This window comes from Empidonax traillii, unplaced genomic scaffold (assembly GCF_003031625.1).
Source record: "Empidonax traillii isolate 1590-97213 ecotype Southwest subspecies unplaced genomic scaffold, ASM303162v1 scaffold106:size2091409, whole genome shotgun sequence".
NCBI classification, from domain to species: domain Eukaryota; kingdom Metazoa; phylum Chordata; class Aves; order Passeriformes; family Tyrannidae; genus Empidonax; species Empidonax traillii.
In genome coordinates this window covers 2,019,649-2,035,865 of record NW_020955299.1, presented here as the reverse complement: position 1 = coordinate 2,035,865, position 16,217 = coordinate 2,019,649, and the positions used below count along the sequence as shown (strand labels likewise).

Below are 16,217 nucleotides of genomic sequence, written 5' to 3'. Positions count from 1 at the left end.
ACCGAGCCCGCTGACACGGGAAAGGCTTTAATGCGAGTTTCCCCCCCCCCCGGCTCAAACCGTACAGCTCGTTAAAACCCCGATCACCGAACCGGCACGAGGAAAGACACAACAAAATAAGTGTGTGTGTGGGGGGGAAACCCCAACAAACCAAACACCAACTGCTGAATAAATACATAATACACGTTTTTTGACATCTCAACGATTGGCGTATCAATCCCTTCGTTTGGTAACAGACAGCTCTGGCTTTCACCTAACACGTTTTTATTACAGTTTTATTTCTCAAATTATCGCCCTCTGCTTGGATATTTCTCCCTCAGGCACCTCTGTGAGTGTGGCCTCGAAATAGACCTAAAAAGCTCGTGGAAAGCAGTGGGAAAATGTCTGTGTCACCTTCCTCAGGCACATTCCAGTGGCAGGCAGTTCCCTGCCAGAACTTACACGTGTAAAGCTGTTCTGCCCACATTAATGTGACCCATCCCAGAGGAATCACCATCAGACAGCAGAAGTTGCAGACACAGACAATGAAGAGGAAGGTGATTTTTTTTCCCCCCCTTTAAGGACAATCGTGATGTGAATTTACTGCTTGTGAAACGCACTAGTCTGGCAGAGCCAGAGCATAACGGTGTGGGATAAGCAGAGCAGGGAGCTCACAGGCACAGGCAGGAAAGGTTTCTCCTCTTCCCTCTCTAACCATGGTACCTCTCTTGATAGATTTTTACACCTGTCAGTTCACCACAGTCTCTCAGCACTTCCCAATCACTCATTTCTATCAGCCTCCACCCCACTGGAGAAGTGTCTGCAGTGGAGTGTTTTGGTTTGCAATCTTAAATAATAGAAACACTGAGTAATTATTTCCTCCAAGAACCAGAGAACAGCTCTTTACACCTAATGTGAATGGGCCATCAAAGAAAATGATCAAAACAATCTCTGTCACTTGGAATGAGGCCACCAAACACCACTGGAACCTCTGGGATGTTATCCAGAGATTGATCAGAGGTTTTGACAATCTTAACATGGTAAAGAACAGAGACAATTCCACAGTGAAGCCCTTCTGACTGACGTAGTTGTTCCCAGACTTCCCTTTCTTAGATCTGATCTTCACAGACTGAGATGGTCTGAAATTGTGTGGATATCTCTGCAGAAACAGAAGGTAGGGAGGCTGTCTTATCTCTTCAGTCTAATCCCAGAGGTAAAGCATCATTAGAGGACCTTCCTTTAGCTGACCAGAAGCACCTGGATTGCCACTGCTGCTACTTTGAATTTTGTAATAGGCTTGCAAGGACTGCAAAGAGGTAAGGAAACAGATGATCTTCAGACTCTTACTGCTGAGTTTCATCTGGTGTGACATTTAACTGTTATGACTCCTGGAGTCAGCTCCCTGATTGATTTGTATCTGGCATAGTGTCCAGGAATTATTGTCTAACATTCAGTCCTGTATATGCTGTGGATGAAAAAAGGCTTCCAGCTTGTGACTTGCCTCCAAAAGCCGGATTTCCAGTCCAGGAAAGCATTTTTTAAAGCCAACCATTCCGTGATAGAAGGTTCAAGTAAATGGCACTTCCAAGAAACAGTGGATGAGGAGCAGAATCAAAAATGAAGGCACAAAATCTCCTTTGGAATTCTACAGCAATATTCCTCGATATTACCTGCAGTATCAGAGAGGGAGACCTTCCAGTAGTGGAGTCTTAAAATACCATTCAAAATCAATATCCAAATCGCTTTGAACAATGTCTTAGAAACTCTCAGCAGCATTCCCTGTTTCCACTCCAGAGTCAGCGGTGAGCAGGGCCCTTCCTGGGGGAAGCAACGCTCTAGGGGTCCAGGAAGGACACTGCGATGTACCGGGTGCCTTTGGTGGTTGGGAGCCCTTCGTGGTAGTGGGTCAGGCGTCCCGGGTGCATGAGGGTCCATCCTTTCCGGGGAGCTCGGATAGAGCAGTTGTAGCGCAGGAACCGGCAGCCTCCTCCCTGATGGGGACATGAGAGACAAGTCAGCTTGGAAAAAGCACCTCAGGGAAAGGGCCCCTGCCTTCTGCTGGCAGCCCTTCTGAAGGTGTGAGAGGGTGATCGGGGAATCCCCTGTGTTCTGATGCATTCAGAATTCTCCTTCCTACCCTAGCCCAGTCAAAAATTCCTTAGAGTGAAGAAGCCAGGTGTGGATAAGGAAAGGGTTTTCAGCTGCCTGGACTGCTCCAAAGCTATGCTGCATTCCTGACCCACTGGCACTCACCTCATAGTCTATCCCAACTCTGTTCAGGGCGATGTTGATGGTGAAGGTGGAGGCGTCGTGGTGGGGCATCAGGGACGGCTGCTCGTCAGGTTTGTAGCGAACCACGAAGGCCAATTCAAACTGAGTCTGAGCAGAGGAGAACAAAGGGCACTCTGTTACAGGGCTATAGTGGTCCTTGGCTACTGAGCTGCAGAGCAGGGTGTAACACTGACACTGCATTCCACTGCTAAGGGAGAAAGGCAGCGACCAGGCAGGAGAATGCCACTGGGAAATTGCACATTTCCTAACGCTCATACTTATGTCACACTGCAGGGTCAGTCCCTCCATGCTAGGAAATAGTATGGGTATTCCTAGAGGATTCTGGCAGTCTTTGCACAAAGCTGCAACTGGAAGAGGTACTGATCTGACCAGTTTTGATGCTCAGGTGCACATACCTTGGTGTAGTATCCTGGGTACAGTTTCTCTGTGATGGGTGCAATATAGTCCAGAAGAAACTTGTACCATTCTCTTTCAAAGCCAATTTGGTTCATGTGTATGTCAATAGTTGGGACATTCTCATATCCTCCTTGTATTCTGCTGTCCTGAAATAGAATCACAGAAATACCCATAAGGATGGGAACCCTGGAGTTCAGGAATGAAAAGCACTTGTTTCTGGTAACTACAAATAAATATGACGCTTATTTATCATAATTTGCAGGATGGAAAACTCTTTTCAGACAATAATTAAAACCTAAGGTAAACAGTATTGCCATCATAAAGGCTGAACACTGTATCTTTAGAGGACACTAAAGAGGACTCAAAAATTAATTCACATTTAAGAACAAAATTAGGGTGTTGTCTCCAGTTTCCTGGTTTAACTGTGGGATCTAATGCCTTCCCAGAGGAGGCACAGCTGCCACCAAACATGCACAGATAAAAGCATGACTCAGAACTCAAAGAGCTCCTGCTTTACTTACCGTGTTGTCACCTGTGGACCACTGGCCATAGTGCTCCATTTCTTCCACCAGCTCATCACAGGCAGTGTCAGTGAATATGGGGAACCAGTAAACATCTGGGCAGGGCTGCAGAAAACAAACAGGTGAGAACAGCAGAAGCAAGGACAGGGGCTTGAGGCAAAAGGAGTAAGGCTAAGCTGAGTGCAGACTGAGTCAGTTCAAGTGAAAAGAAACTAAAATATTGAGGATAGAAATTTGTCTTCTGATTTATGTGCCCCTCTTCCACTTAAGATAACTGGAGATGGACTTCTAGGAGAAGGATATGGCTCTAAAAATACTTTCAAGGTCACGCTCCCTCTGCTGAACGGCTTCTTCCTGAGAATGACAGTAGTGATGATACAAGCATTGTCCTGATGCTGATCTCCCCTGGCGATGGATAAGAGTGATGTTTTCTTACCATTTCTACCAATTTCCCCTTCAGAGCTGCTGTGTAGTTTTCATGGATGTACTTTTCTCTCCAGTCCTGCAGTCAGAAGATAAGCAAACCAGTCATTTCTGTGGGGCCTGCTTAAAGAGGCGGTGAAAGGCCAGGCACTCATACAGTATTGCCAGGCTTTGAAGATCCAGATGTTATGAATCTCATAAACACCCTCTCTTTAAATTCTGTGACTACCCCTCATGCCACCTGAGAGAAATCGTTATTACAAAGCCTGGACCTCCTGCGAACCAAATCAGCAGATATTCCCATTCCACAGTGCTGTGCCTGCTGAGCATGCAGGTTGTCTCACCTCAGGATTGCTGAATATTTGCCAGAGGTCGTTGTGGAGGTGAGTTGTCTGGTAATTCTCCAGGGACAGGATGTGTCCGAACTGGTGCCGGTTTGTCAGGTACATAAAGACTCCCTGCAGGACAGGGGAAAACTGTCAAGGCCTCGCATTTCTGTGAGCCACCATGAAATATAAGCACTGACAGTTCTCCAAGCTGTTAATTTAGTCATTCTTTCTGCTGTGGGCCTTCAGTTAAATCTCCACCCTGGATATGAGAAGCTCTGAAAGGCTATAGCCAGAGACAGTAATTCTGGCTCTTGTCAGCCAGGGCTGGAGGCAGAGCAGAATAGCTGCTGTGAGATTAGGTTCTTCCTTCTTACCGTGTCATTTCCACTCAGAACAGCCCTGAACAGGCCCGAGAACAAAAATGTTCCCCACATTTAGTGGTTCCTGGCTCTGTGTGGTTTCACAGCAGGACAGAAATCCCCCACTGTTCCAAAGTCTGCCCAGTACTGACCAGTGCCAGCCCACCCCATTCCCTGCCCAGCAGGGCTGAATGCCTTGCAACTCCTTAATCTTGCACCCTCCACCCTGGCACGCAGCTCTCCCTGCCAGCCCCTCTCCTGGACTGACCCGATTCCGGACGTTGTTGCAGAAAGCCATGTCAGCATCCAGTTTGCCACTGTGGAAAAGATCTCCCTGGTCGAGCTCGGAGCGCAGCGCCTTGGCTTTGACCATGTAAACGCTGCTGATGTAGGGGACGTTCCAAAGCCCCCTGAAACACAGGGAGAGAGCACAGTGAGACCTGAAATACCACCAAGAAACTGCTGGGCTTGATAGGATCAAGCCTGACAAAACTGCAGCATCAGCCAGACTTGCCTAAACGAGCAAACCATACCAACAGGGATTGTCATTCCAGAAAAAAAAAATTGCTTATATTGCTCGGAGCTTTTAAGCTGCACAAATTCTAGTCCACTGTGAAAGCAATTAATTGCTACTGTGTGCTTTCGCTGGGGACATAATTAATGGCTTGAATCTCTTCCCAGAGAGATCAACATATTTTTTTCCAGTGATTTAAAGAAACTGAACCGGCCAAAAGGGTCTAAGCTGATTTCTAGCACGTATTGCACATATAATGGCCTAAAAGGGCCCCTCAAGAATATGAATGAATCAACAATTCTGTTTTGTGAATATTCCATTCAAGGATCACGTGGTATTTTATGAAGATTTATCTGAAAGGGATTAAACAGCACTTTACAGGATTGTAGGGATCACACTAACCATAATCCATAGGTGGGAAAACATGACATGAGTAAAATGAAGTGATTTCAGCAGAGTCAGGACTCTCAAATCCTCACTCTGATCATAAGAAATCTCATTGCCTCTGCTCAGGGGAGAACACAGAGCAGCTTCCAAATGGGAGCAGACACTTCCTTTCCTACACACAAACACACAGAGTTGTGCTCTCTGGTTCTTTGACAGCAGCCAGTTTGCTGATCATGTGCAGCAGCAGGCTTTGCATCTGAGGGATTACATCAGGGAAATGCATACTCACACCCTCCGCCTCTGAACAATATCCACATAATCTTCCGAGCGGGCGTAGTATCCATCAGGGCTCAGAGCTCCCCAGAAATTGGACCACAGCTTCTCATGCCGGCTCACCAGAGGGGCAATCACCAGCCTGGCAGCGTGAGAGGAAAAGCAATTGCAGGATGGGATGTCACCACAAGAAGAAAAGGAAAATATTTACAAACCACAGGACTGTAACAGCTATATTCTCCCTCGCTTGCAGAGCTGGTGTTTCATTAACTCTGTTGGAATAAAATTCCACATACGAAAGGGCAAATATGGCCCCAGTCTCCTCTCTAACTGCACCCTGCACCACATCTGTTAGAATCTGATTTGTTCTACTGACTATATAAAGACAAATATGAGGATGATTTACATTCCCTGCCTGAAATCCAGGGATTACAACTACAATGTAAAAAAAACCCCACACCTAAGAGGTGTTTGTCTAACATTCCATCTGTGACACAGTTCTCCTGGTGCCTTACACACCTCAGTGATAAAAGAGCTCCCAGTATTCCTGGTGTGAGATGACCAGTTAGGATTGCTCAGACCAAAGGACTCACTTGTTCTGTTCGATCAGGATCCTCAGAGTCTCTGTGTTCTTCAGAACTACCTCAGCATCCAGGCTAAAGTAATAGTCACAGTCAGGATCCTTCCTGCACAAATCCCTACAGCCAGAGAGGAGGAAAGTCACACCAAAATCCTCTTCAAACAGAGCAAGACAAGGGACAGAACACAGGAATTCCTTCAGCTTGTAGTCTAAAGGTGTTCTGGGTGTTCAGAAAAGTTCAATTTAACGTAACAACCCGGAGGACCAGCAGAGCACAAGCACATCAGATTCAGTATCCAACAGCAGCCAGACACGAAGCCAAAATCACATTTACCACGCTGTTTCCTCAGCACAAATTGGAGAGGTTCCCATTTACAGCTGGCCCAAATCCACACCAGAGCTCAAATATCTCCTGGTCACAGACAGGAAGATACTCTTCCACGAGCTCTTAGTTTTACTCCTACACTCCTCCTCTCCAGAGATACAGGTGCATATTGTTTGTGATCTATGGCTGGGCATGTAGATGATGGTGGGAGATACAAGGTTATCCTTCTGCCAGAGCAAAGGACCAGCGAGAACTTAGTTTCTGGAAGTGGAGAAATAAATCTGGTATCAAAGTTGACTTTTTTTTCCCAATATGTAAGGGCATGGGAGTTAAAATGCTAGAAAAACTGAAAGAAAAGGGTGACTGGAAAAAGAAAAGCAATCACTTGACAGGGATGATCCTCAGGGAAAAAACCCAAATATCTTAGTTTGGACAGGGGCTGACTCTGCCAGCCATCACAGAATCACACATGGCCTCTTCACTTACATGCCCAAGTTACGTGCCTCAGCGTTCTCCACCTCATCATCTGGCCCCATCACCTTGACAGCGAGATATTCTTTGCCGTGCTCTTCTACAAAAGAGTCCACCTCCATCAAGTGATGTTCCTCCTATGCCAGAAATAAGGCAAAATGGGTAAGACAGGCTCATCCCAGGCCCCTCAGCCTCCTCTCCTTGAAAATGCCAAACCAGATGGGCAACAGCTCTTCCCACTTCCATATCTTTACAGCTGGACAGAGCTATCTTACAGGTGTCACTGCAGATAACTACTGGGATTGCAGAGGCTGGAAGTCTAGCCCAAGGCTGCAAAGGTGCCTTAGAGTCCAGGGAAGGTGCACACTTTCCCCACCTTTGCTCAGACCATCACAGGCCATCTTCACTTACGTTGTTGTGAATGAAGAGCTGGATTCGTTGCTTCGGGTAATGGAGGTTACGAAGGCGCAAGAAAAACTGGGAGAGGAAGGGGGTGGGCTGCTCGATGAAAATGCCAATCAGGATCATTGGCAATGCCTCATCCTGCATTCAGAGAGGAGAGGAGGGAAGTGGTGACTCGAGTTCCACATCAGATCTCATTGTAGGACTTGTCTATAAAGCTTTGAACAGACACATCAGCCTTACCTTAAAGCCCGTGAGGCTTCTCAGACCTTCATCACACACAGTGCAGCCCGTCTCAAATGTCCATATTTGAGGAATGTAGTTGCCCAGGTAGTTCAGCTGCAGCTGCAAAAGGACAGTTTGCCATATTTTGCATTACAGGGTAGGGGAGTTTCTTTGTGTGCACCCCCACTGTAAGATCACATTTCAACTTCATTTACCTTCTCCAGGAACTAAAGAATCTGAAGCACAACAGCCTGAGGGTCCAATTACACATGGGTCATTGAACCAGACCTGGACCTGCCATGGACCTGGACCACTTATTGTTTCTCAGATACAATGGACACAGGGAAAGTCAATAAATGTGAAGACAGTAACCAGATCCATCAAGCCTAAAGGGTCACTTTGCAACAAACAAACATAGATCAAATCTTTCTCTCAAGAGGTCCACTTACCTTGGTGGGTCCATTTCCATGAATCACCACGGGCAGAGTGTCATATAATAAGTTTCTTGCTCTCACTCTTGAGTTTTCAAACTTCAGAACTATCTCATCTGGAAATGACATTGCCAGCATGTTAATGCTTTCCCTGATAATAAGCAGCACAATCCCTCATTTCTACTGAGAAACTGCTGGAAGATGAAAGCCTGGACATGGATATCTGTGCACGGGTAGTTTAAGGGCTACAGACCATGACTAGAAAGAAGGAAAAAGTGTTCAGAGTGATCCTGTGAGCTAACAGGATGGCTGGGAAGTCGGACAATGATGCATCTTTGCATTACAATCAGTGACTGCTCCCAGGCCCCCGTGGCTGCTCCTCACCTCCCCTGGCATTCCAGCAGGGTTCTGAAGCAGAAAGACAGGCAAGCCCTGGGCAGGGCTGTGTGTTATTACTTGCACTGGAAGTCCCTCCCAGTTTCAATCCCCAAGGCTAATGCAACCCGACATGCCTGGAGATCAAAGTGGCGAGGAGGTGTAAGATGAAAAACCTGACCTGCATTCCCTCAAGTGGAGAAGGAGTTGCAGTGAGAACCTAGTGGAATTGCAAACAAATCCCACAACTCTGGCAGAGGCTTTTCCTGAAGCTTATTCTGCAGGGACAGGCATTTCTGAAATTCAATCCCTTCAGCCACAACTTTATTTCTGGTGTCAACATGCAGTTTCATTCCAAGGAGAAATGACCTTCCCTCTCCATTCTCACCTAATGCTCCATTTAGGTTTTGGAAGATCCGGCTTCTTTGGTCTAGAGTGATGTTGATACTTTCCTTTATGAGAATGAGATAAATAACCTTAATTAGAACACAGGGGGGCATCCATTCTTTACATGTTGAGCAAAGATATATCCCATTCCTATAACCATTTGCAAACTCTCCAAGTTCTGCAACCTAAAACACTCCCAGATAATCCTCATTTTCACTCGAATCTGGGACAATTCACCATTTTCTAAAACAATTTGAATATATTCTATTAGGCAAAACTATGCCAAAAAAAAAAAAAAAAAAGGCATTTTAAAGCTGCTGTGGGTATATCAGTAAATCTCCAGCATATGAATGAAGTACACCTGCAAACAGCTATACAAACCCCACAGGTAACACACAGGAGTGCCAAGATAGCAAAACCAGCTGCTGTGGAGAGTTTCTTGCCATCTATCCATAGGACAAGTGTTACCCAAGCATTGCCCCAGGTACCAGTGCCAAACCAGAGCACAGTAGGGTGCAAGGCCAGCTTGTGCAACCTTTGTTTTTATCCCCTGCTGCAAGTCACACTCTGACTGGGTCAGACTAAAATGCAGCTCTGACTTCACAGAGTTCCATGTCCCTGCAGGCATCCATTAAGACTGATTACTGGGAAGGACAGCAGGGTGCTAACATCCACTGTCTGAATGCCAAGGCAGGGGAATTACTCAGCCCTTGCAGGGCACAGGGCCAGGACTGCAGATGAGAACGTTAAAGGAACTGTTCATGTTAAATTATCACAGCCCATATTCAGATTTAGGGAACTAAAAAAGTCCAGCTGCTCTGAATGTTCTACCAGCCCTGCTGATTGAAAAAACCCTGCAATTCCTTCTCTAGTCAGTGTGAAAGCAGTTCCCCAACACAAATGTTTCCTCTTGTTTGTAAATTGCTGTTACAGTTTGAGTTCCTAGTTCCTGTGCATTTGTGGTGTCTCAGGGACAGACTGGCCTGTGTGATGCACAACTGGACAGGGACAGCAGAACCAGAATGGCCTGTGGGCTGGATGCTTCAGCCAGTGCTGGAATAGCAGTGTTGCTTCCAGGGTCCATTCCAGGCTTCTGTAGGATGTCACATGGCATTTACCTAGAATGTGCTTCAGTGCTAGCTTGGATATCTCTATGTCAACACTGGTTTCATATCCCCTGGGAGGTGGCTGGTATGAGCTTCCAGTCATGGAAATTTCATCTCTTTTCCCATTCATATTTTAAGCTTAAAGATAAAAACTGCTAATAAGAAAAATGGGGATACCAGCTAGAATGCAAATTTTCAGACTCTCAGGATCTATATACACCTACTCTTTTTTCTGGATCCAAGAAGATATTTGTGTAGAAGAGCTGGTCACTGTCATCATCCTCTCCTTTCCATTCTTCCACAAGCTTCTTCAGGTTTGGAGCATACCCTATGAAGCCTGTGGGAATAAAATATGAAGAGATGTTTCATCCTAGATGACCAAAAAATGGAATAACTCCTGCATACCTGCACTCTCACCCCTCTCACATGAAGTCTCACTACACCCTGTGTTGCTGCAGAGATCCACCAGCTTTTAGTTTGTTCACCACTTCCCCCAAGGGCCAAACAGGAGAAGAAAGCTGAAAGAGGTTCTCAGCTCTGTGTCTCACCTCCAGAACCCAGGAAGCGCTTTCCATCTCGCACCTGAGGGTACTTGGCTTCCAGCTTTCTGTCGGGGTAGATGTAGTTCTCTGCTGAGAAAACCACCTTGCTCTTGGCTTGTTTGAACTTCTTCAGCAGTTCTGGGGGGCCCGAAGCAAAGAGCACATCATAGCTAGAGAAAGAGGAGGACAAAAAGGGACAAAAAGGAAGGGAGACAGAAAAACATGTCCGTGAGAAAAGTTTTTAGAAACAGATAATTCTTTGGGAATCCCTTTCTTTTAGTTCTGCTTCACTTTTTGTGAAGTAACTATAATCACAGAGGAGTCTTATTCATATGCTGGGCATATGAAAAGACACTGAGACTCCAAACTGTCCTTCTCCCCCTTCACTTTTCTCTGGCAGACCAGTTCTTGGCTCTCAGCATTGTGCTGCAGCCTACCTCACCTTATAAAACAAATAATTCTGGTAAGAAAGGCCTGCCTGGTTCCAGAGGAATTGCCTGCTCATTCTCTGCAGATACAGGCAGCCAAATTCCACCGTGGCAGAATCAGGTACAACACTATCAGGCAAGAGCTGGAACCAGCCTGTTCTGATGAGACCTTCCCAAGTGCCACGGATGCAGCTCTAAGTGATTCTCAAGCAACTACAGAGAATTCAGAGGGGAAAAAAACCAGAGGTCTGGACACTTTTCAAAAGCAATCTAAATTCACAGTTCACTTCCTGTCCAAACAGCCTTATGATTCAAACCGTGGCAAGTCCTTTCCAACCATTACCTGTCTACAAAAAGGATGATCAGGTCCTCCTTATCCCCAAACTTCTTCAGAGCTGCTTTCAGGAGACGGACCTTCTGCCCACCTCCAGCTGGATTCTGGTCATCTCCACCCTGCCACTCCTCATTCAGCCCCAGCACCTACACAGCGACAGGCACAGGGTCACCTGAACAGGGCAAGCTCACAGGAAAGGGCCTGAACCCACAACCTGACCAGTCCTGATAACCCCCAGTGCAAATCACAGCAAAAATAACAGCCCCAGACAAATATCCTATATATATTTATATGTATATACACACATATATATACACCAGCCTTTGATCCACTCCCTGGGCTGGCCAGGCAGAGTAACACATAGCACAGTAACAAAGCACTCTGAGCCACAGGGACAGCAGCACGTTCTGTACCGTGTGTTTTGGCAGAATAATGGAAAAGTGCCACGGGGCTCCCTTGAGCAGGAGTTATGGATCTCATCCCAAGCCAGCACTCAGGATGGAATAACAGGCTGCTGCAGAAATGTCCCAGTCACAGTGGGTTTTTTCAGCCAGTTGAGTAGGTGTGTCCTCTCTTGAGCTTCTCCACTGCACAATTCAAAATTCCCTTTGACCAACCCCCTGCACATCACCTGGAGTTTGTAGTTGAAGAACTGGGCAGATCTTCTGAAGCGCTGGAACCCCTCAGTCTGCTTGGTGGCAACAGTGAGAACCAGCAGGTTTTCTGCCCAGGGGGGAAAGCACAAGAGACACAGTCAGCTTGTGTTGTTTCCACAACCAGCTGCTTCACACCTAACTTGATCCTGGGTATAAAACGAGAGATTATGGAGGGATACAATTTCACTGCCCGAGCCAGCAGCTAGAAAAAGGAAATAAAAAGTAGTAAGTGTTTTTTTTCCCCTGTTAATGAAAGCTACAATTCTTTTCTCTCACACAGTGTATGAAGGAAATTAAAGTTGAAGATAAAAAATAGAGCTACTACAAAATGCCCATTTGGAAGTCATCCATTAAGTGCAGTATTGGTTTCCTGTTCCCCACAGAGCTGCTTTTTTGTCACTCAGCATTGACTGGGTGTAGGCAAAACCAAAATTAGCCCTGAATGTTATTATTCCCTCTCTATGGCTGCTCCAATTTTCTACTGCATTCCTGAGGTGTTTTCCGGAGTTTTTCATACATATTCAATGTGAATTTAATTGTGCTATAACTTTCATTTGCATTCTCCTCCCGAACTTGCTTTTCATTTCCAGTCCCTTAAAAAAATGACAAAGCGAAGTTCTCTTTCAGAAGTTTCTCTGTGGTACCACTGGAAGATGATTTTTATGGGGAAGTTCTGGTTTCCTCATTGCAATGCTGGAATGCTATACTTCCCCCAGTAGGAATTTGTATAGGTTCTGGCAACAGTGCTTCAATGCAAATCCTGCCCATCCCATTTAAATATCAAAAAATACCAGGAAAATTTGAAAGCACATTTTCTTGGCCTCAGCAGGCTCTTTTTGGAATAATGTTGTTTTTTTTTTTTTCAATGGATGTACCAGATGTATCTTCCTTATGTACCCAAACTGATATTCTGGCTGGTCTTAGAGAGGAAGGATTTAGGAGCTGGAAGTATGGATGGACCTGGGAAAAGCAGCAAAAGTGAAAAATGAGTGCAAGAAGACTCCACGTTAAGAAGAAAGAGGATATTCCCCAAATCCTTTACCTGCATCAAAATAAAAAGAGAGGAGATTGAGAACAGGCAATAGGTCAGCTCTAATTATATTTTGTTAGACATGCTCACAAAGGAAATAGAAAATAAAAGAACAGAAATCCTGCACTGGTGCAGATTTTTAGACACATGAAGTGCATTCCTAATCCAGCTCCTCCAGCACACTCCAGTCCCTGTCAGAGGGTGCAAACCAATGAGTAAAATATGTGTGTCCTCAGGGAATATGTTAAAGCCATTACAGTTTCTAGCCATGCAGAAAGCCAGGGCAGCTTTATGAGAGCTCTGAGCTCGTGGCTTCGGAGAAGGTGAGGATCATATGCCAAGGAAAAGGGGGGAAAACATGGGCTTGCCAGAGAGGAATGTCAAGGCAAGCCTTAAATTCTAGTACCCGAGGGGAGAAAGCATCTGATAATGATAAAAGAAGGGGGAAAGAAAGACAGGACTCTGACTGCTAGGCAATTATTTCAGCCTCAAATCTCAGGCTTCTCCCATTAAATAAATCACTAATTCATTTTCAGGCCACCACCCCGAGAAAGCCACACACTGTTTATGATGTGACTGCCAGAAGTTTGCTGGACATGACTAAAGGCTGCACAGATGCACAGGAAGTGGTGTCCTATTTCCAAGGCAGAAAAGGTCCCTCCGTGCAGTTTGTGAACTCAGAGGAGCACACAAAAAGCCAGCACAGACAATTGTCACCCCCAGCAGAATTCCAAGTTACAGATTCCCTTCTCATTCCTGGTCTGTGGGGTAGGACTGGGAGACACTCAGCTCAGTCTCTGTTCTGAGAACTCTGGAGTAGCGAGAGCTTTCCATCCCCAGAGACATTCCTTCAGCCCAGCACTGAGCTATGCTGCCTCCCCTCCTTCTCCTTTAACCCTTTTTTCTCTTTCCCAGAGATTTTGCTGAACGCTGGCGCAGCTGATGGGCACTTCCAGGGACGGAACTTTCACTTTCAGTACCGCGTGCAGGCTTTTTAAAACATCCTAAAGCAGAGTGACACTTCCCTCTTTCCCATGTCACAGTCACTCCCCACATGTAGGAATGGCAGCCTGTTCAGCTAAGCTGGGCCTGCTGGGCCCAAAGGCTCCCTGGGCCACGCTGACAACTAAAAATCGCATAAATAGATTTAATAATGAGATGGATGAAACATTAAACACAGGGTGGTTAACGAAGCAAGCACTGGATTAGGAACCAGGGGAGTTGCACTCCACTGCCAGCTCTGCTATGCAACAAGGAGCCAGTCCAGCTACCCCTCTGTTCTTCCATATGTGGAAAAATAATGGAAGATATTTACCACTTTGGTGAGGGGTTTAGAGCTCTGTAGGTGAAAAGTATCCTGTAAGGACAAAGCACTAGGACAGGAACTCTGATGTCAAGATCACAGTGAAAAGGTTGTGAAAACTCAGCTTTTATAAAGATTAAAAGTCAGTGACGAGTTCAGTAACAAAACAGTAAAATTAAAGTTATTTACTTCAGCCCTGAGTCGACAGGGAAAGCACAGCTGCAGCTGCATTTTAGGACAAGAAATTAATTTATCCTTAGGCTGTGCTTTGGGAAATCTTACTGTGCCACTTCCTGTTAAGATAGTGTCCAAGAAAACACCATTAATATGGAGATCAACTAGAAAAAAAATCAGTGCACAATTTAATAGTGGATAATATAATCTCTGTATTAAATTTACTTTATAGAAGTATTTTTTTAAAGATTTGATTAACTATAAATAACTATGCTTAGAGCTCTTGCAGAGATCTAAAAGAACATCCAAGAGAGCAGACAGGTATCATTACTCACATTACCCTGGGGAACCTGAGGCACAGCAAAGGTGAGGCATTTTTTTCTATGAACCATACCAGAAGTGATGAGTTCAGAAAGCAGTTAATTCTAAATCCCTCTTCCTAACCAACATATCTCATTCTCCTTCCTAGACCCCAGTTTTATCTCTAGTGCACCCTGAAACCTTACCAAAACCAAGGAAGATTTGGGATGTGTAAGGAAGGCAGGATAGCACAGAGAGATTCTTTGTTTCAGTGATGCCACTATAGTTAAAGAACTCCCAACATTCCCATGGATACACAACTAACTGCATTAAGTAATAGATATATAGTAAAGGTAATTATACTGGAATCACACTGTGAAGGGAAATATTCTAGGTAACAAGATTAAATCTCCTCCTAATTGCCACTTCTCTAATGAAGACAGAGATAATTATCCCAACTCTTGGCAGAGTGTCAGTGTGTGAAGCCCTTTGTCAGTGCTGCTGACACTGTAGCTGTCCTAATCCTCTGCCCTTCTACCAACTGCTCCAGAGCTTCTCCCAACTGATGTTATTTTAGGAGCATCCCGGATCTTGAGTCACAGTGTGGAACACTCAGGGATCAAAAGCTCTCCCCTTACCTTGTTCCTAAACCGTCTTAGTTCAAAAGCAGGGAGGGCTGACCCAGGTGAGACGCAACCCACGGGACTGAGAGTCCTGTCCCGGGATGCCCGGGTGTGCAGGGCTGTGTCCCCCAGCCGGGAGTGCCTCGGGACCCGGGCGGGAGGCTCGAGATGCCGCCCAGGGGCTCAGCCTGGCGGCTGCACCGCGATGCCGCGCCCGTCCCTCAACCCCTTCGCCGGTCCCCCCGTGCCCCCCGAGCCCCCCTTACCTTCCTGCGGCGAGGCACGGCCGCCCCCCGCCCCGAGCAGCGCCAGCACCGCCCAGGGCAGCAGCACCGCCGGCAGCACCATGGAAGCGACTTCCCCGCCCGGACCCCGCGCCGGGAGCCCCCACCGGAGCGCGGGCGATGCCTGCGGGACGGAGCGGGCGGCTCTGCGAGGCTCCGGGGCTGCCGGAGCTGTGCCACGCACCAGACCCGCCCGGCGGGGACGGGCGGAGGAAGCGGGAGGAGGCGGCTCCTCCTCCCGCGGGCGGCTGGGGCCGGGCTGGGAGCGGGGGAGGGAGCGCTGGGGCCGGGCGGGAGGAGAGGGAACACCGGCACTGGGAGCTGGGGGGGATTGATCCCGGAGCTGCAGGGCTGTACCCGGGCTGCGGGAGCAATACCCCGGCCGTGGGACACCCGGGAAGAAACAGGCACCGAGGAAACGCGGAGGAGGAGAGGGGTCACTGTCCGGGCAGCTTCAGCCGGTGCTGGGCTGCAGCTTGGCTGACACGGGCATTTATGTGGGAAAACCAAACCAGGAGTGGATTGTAACGTTATGCACATCTCTGTTATTAAATATCATCTTCCCGCCTTCTTCCCACCTGTTGCCTCCCATTTTTCCTTGGTGAACACAAGACCTGCAGTGGTTTTGTTCCCTACACTGACTGGTTTTCTCTGGCCGTATACAGGTCTTTAAGTCTTATATTTATGTCTCTCTGGTTTTGTGCTGTGTTTTCTTGCTCTAGCCCTGATAACTTATCTAGGCATCTTTTTCTAGTTCATTCTGCCTAA

General features: G+C 46.7%; 1 protein-coding gene across 1 annotated transcript; it reads right to left on the bottom strand.

Annotated features, from left to right (window-relative positions):
* Positions 1 to 173: 173 nt before the first annotated feature.
* Positions 174 to 15,579, bottom strand: PLOD1 (procollagen-lysine,2-oxoglutarate 5-dioxygenase 1). The gene is made up of 19 exons (XM_027882552.1): positions 15,432 to 15,579; positions 11,711 to 11,802; positions 11,089 to 11,225; positions 10,324 to 10,487; positions 10,000 to 10,112; positions 8,671 to 8,734; positions 7,926 to 8,023; positions 7,495 to 7,596; positions 7,261 to 7,392; positions 6,865 to 6,986; positions 6,067 to 6,171; positions 5,490 to 5,615; positions 4,568 to 4,709; positions 3,956 to 4,069; positions 3,625 to 3,690; positions 3,189 to 3,293; positions 2,667 to 2,813; positions 2,233 to 2,358; positions 174 to 1,970 (listed from the first exon to the last, which is right to left on the bottom strand). Exons 1-19 carry the CDS (start codon positions 15,511 to 15,513, stop codon positions 1,815 to 1,817), a joined length of 2,193 nt encoding a protein of 730 aa, XP_027738353.1. The 5' UTR covers positions 15,514 to 15,579; the 3' UTR covers positions 174 to 1,814.
* Between the last annotated feature and the right edge of the window lie 638 nt (positions 15,580 to 16,217).

What these genes read in the sequence shown, in the direction of transcription:
- PLOD1 (XM_027882552.1), bottom strand. Translation starts at nt 15,513, where the DNA reads ATGGTGCTGCCGGCGGTGCTGCTGCCCTGGGCGGTGCTGGCGCTGCTC. An exon ending in ATCATCCTTTTTGTAGACAG is followed by an intron (nt 10,488 to 11,088) that starts GTAATGGTTGGA and finishes CTCTTTCTCTAG; the next exon opens with CTATGATGTGCTCTTTGCTT. An exon ending in ACCCAGGATACTACACCAAG is followed by an intron (nt 2,359 to 2,666) that starts GTATGTGCACCT and finishes TCCTCTGCTCAG; the next exon opens with ACTCAGTTTGAATTGGCCTT.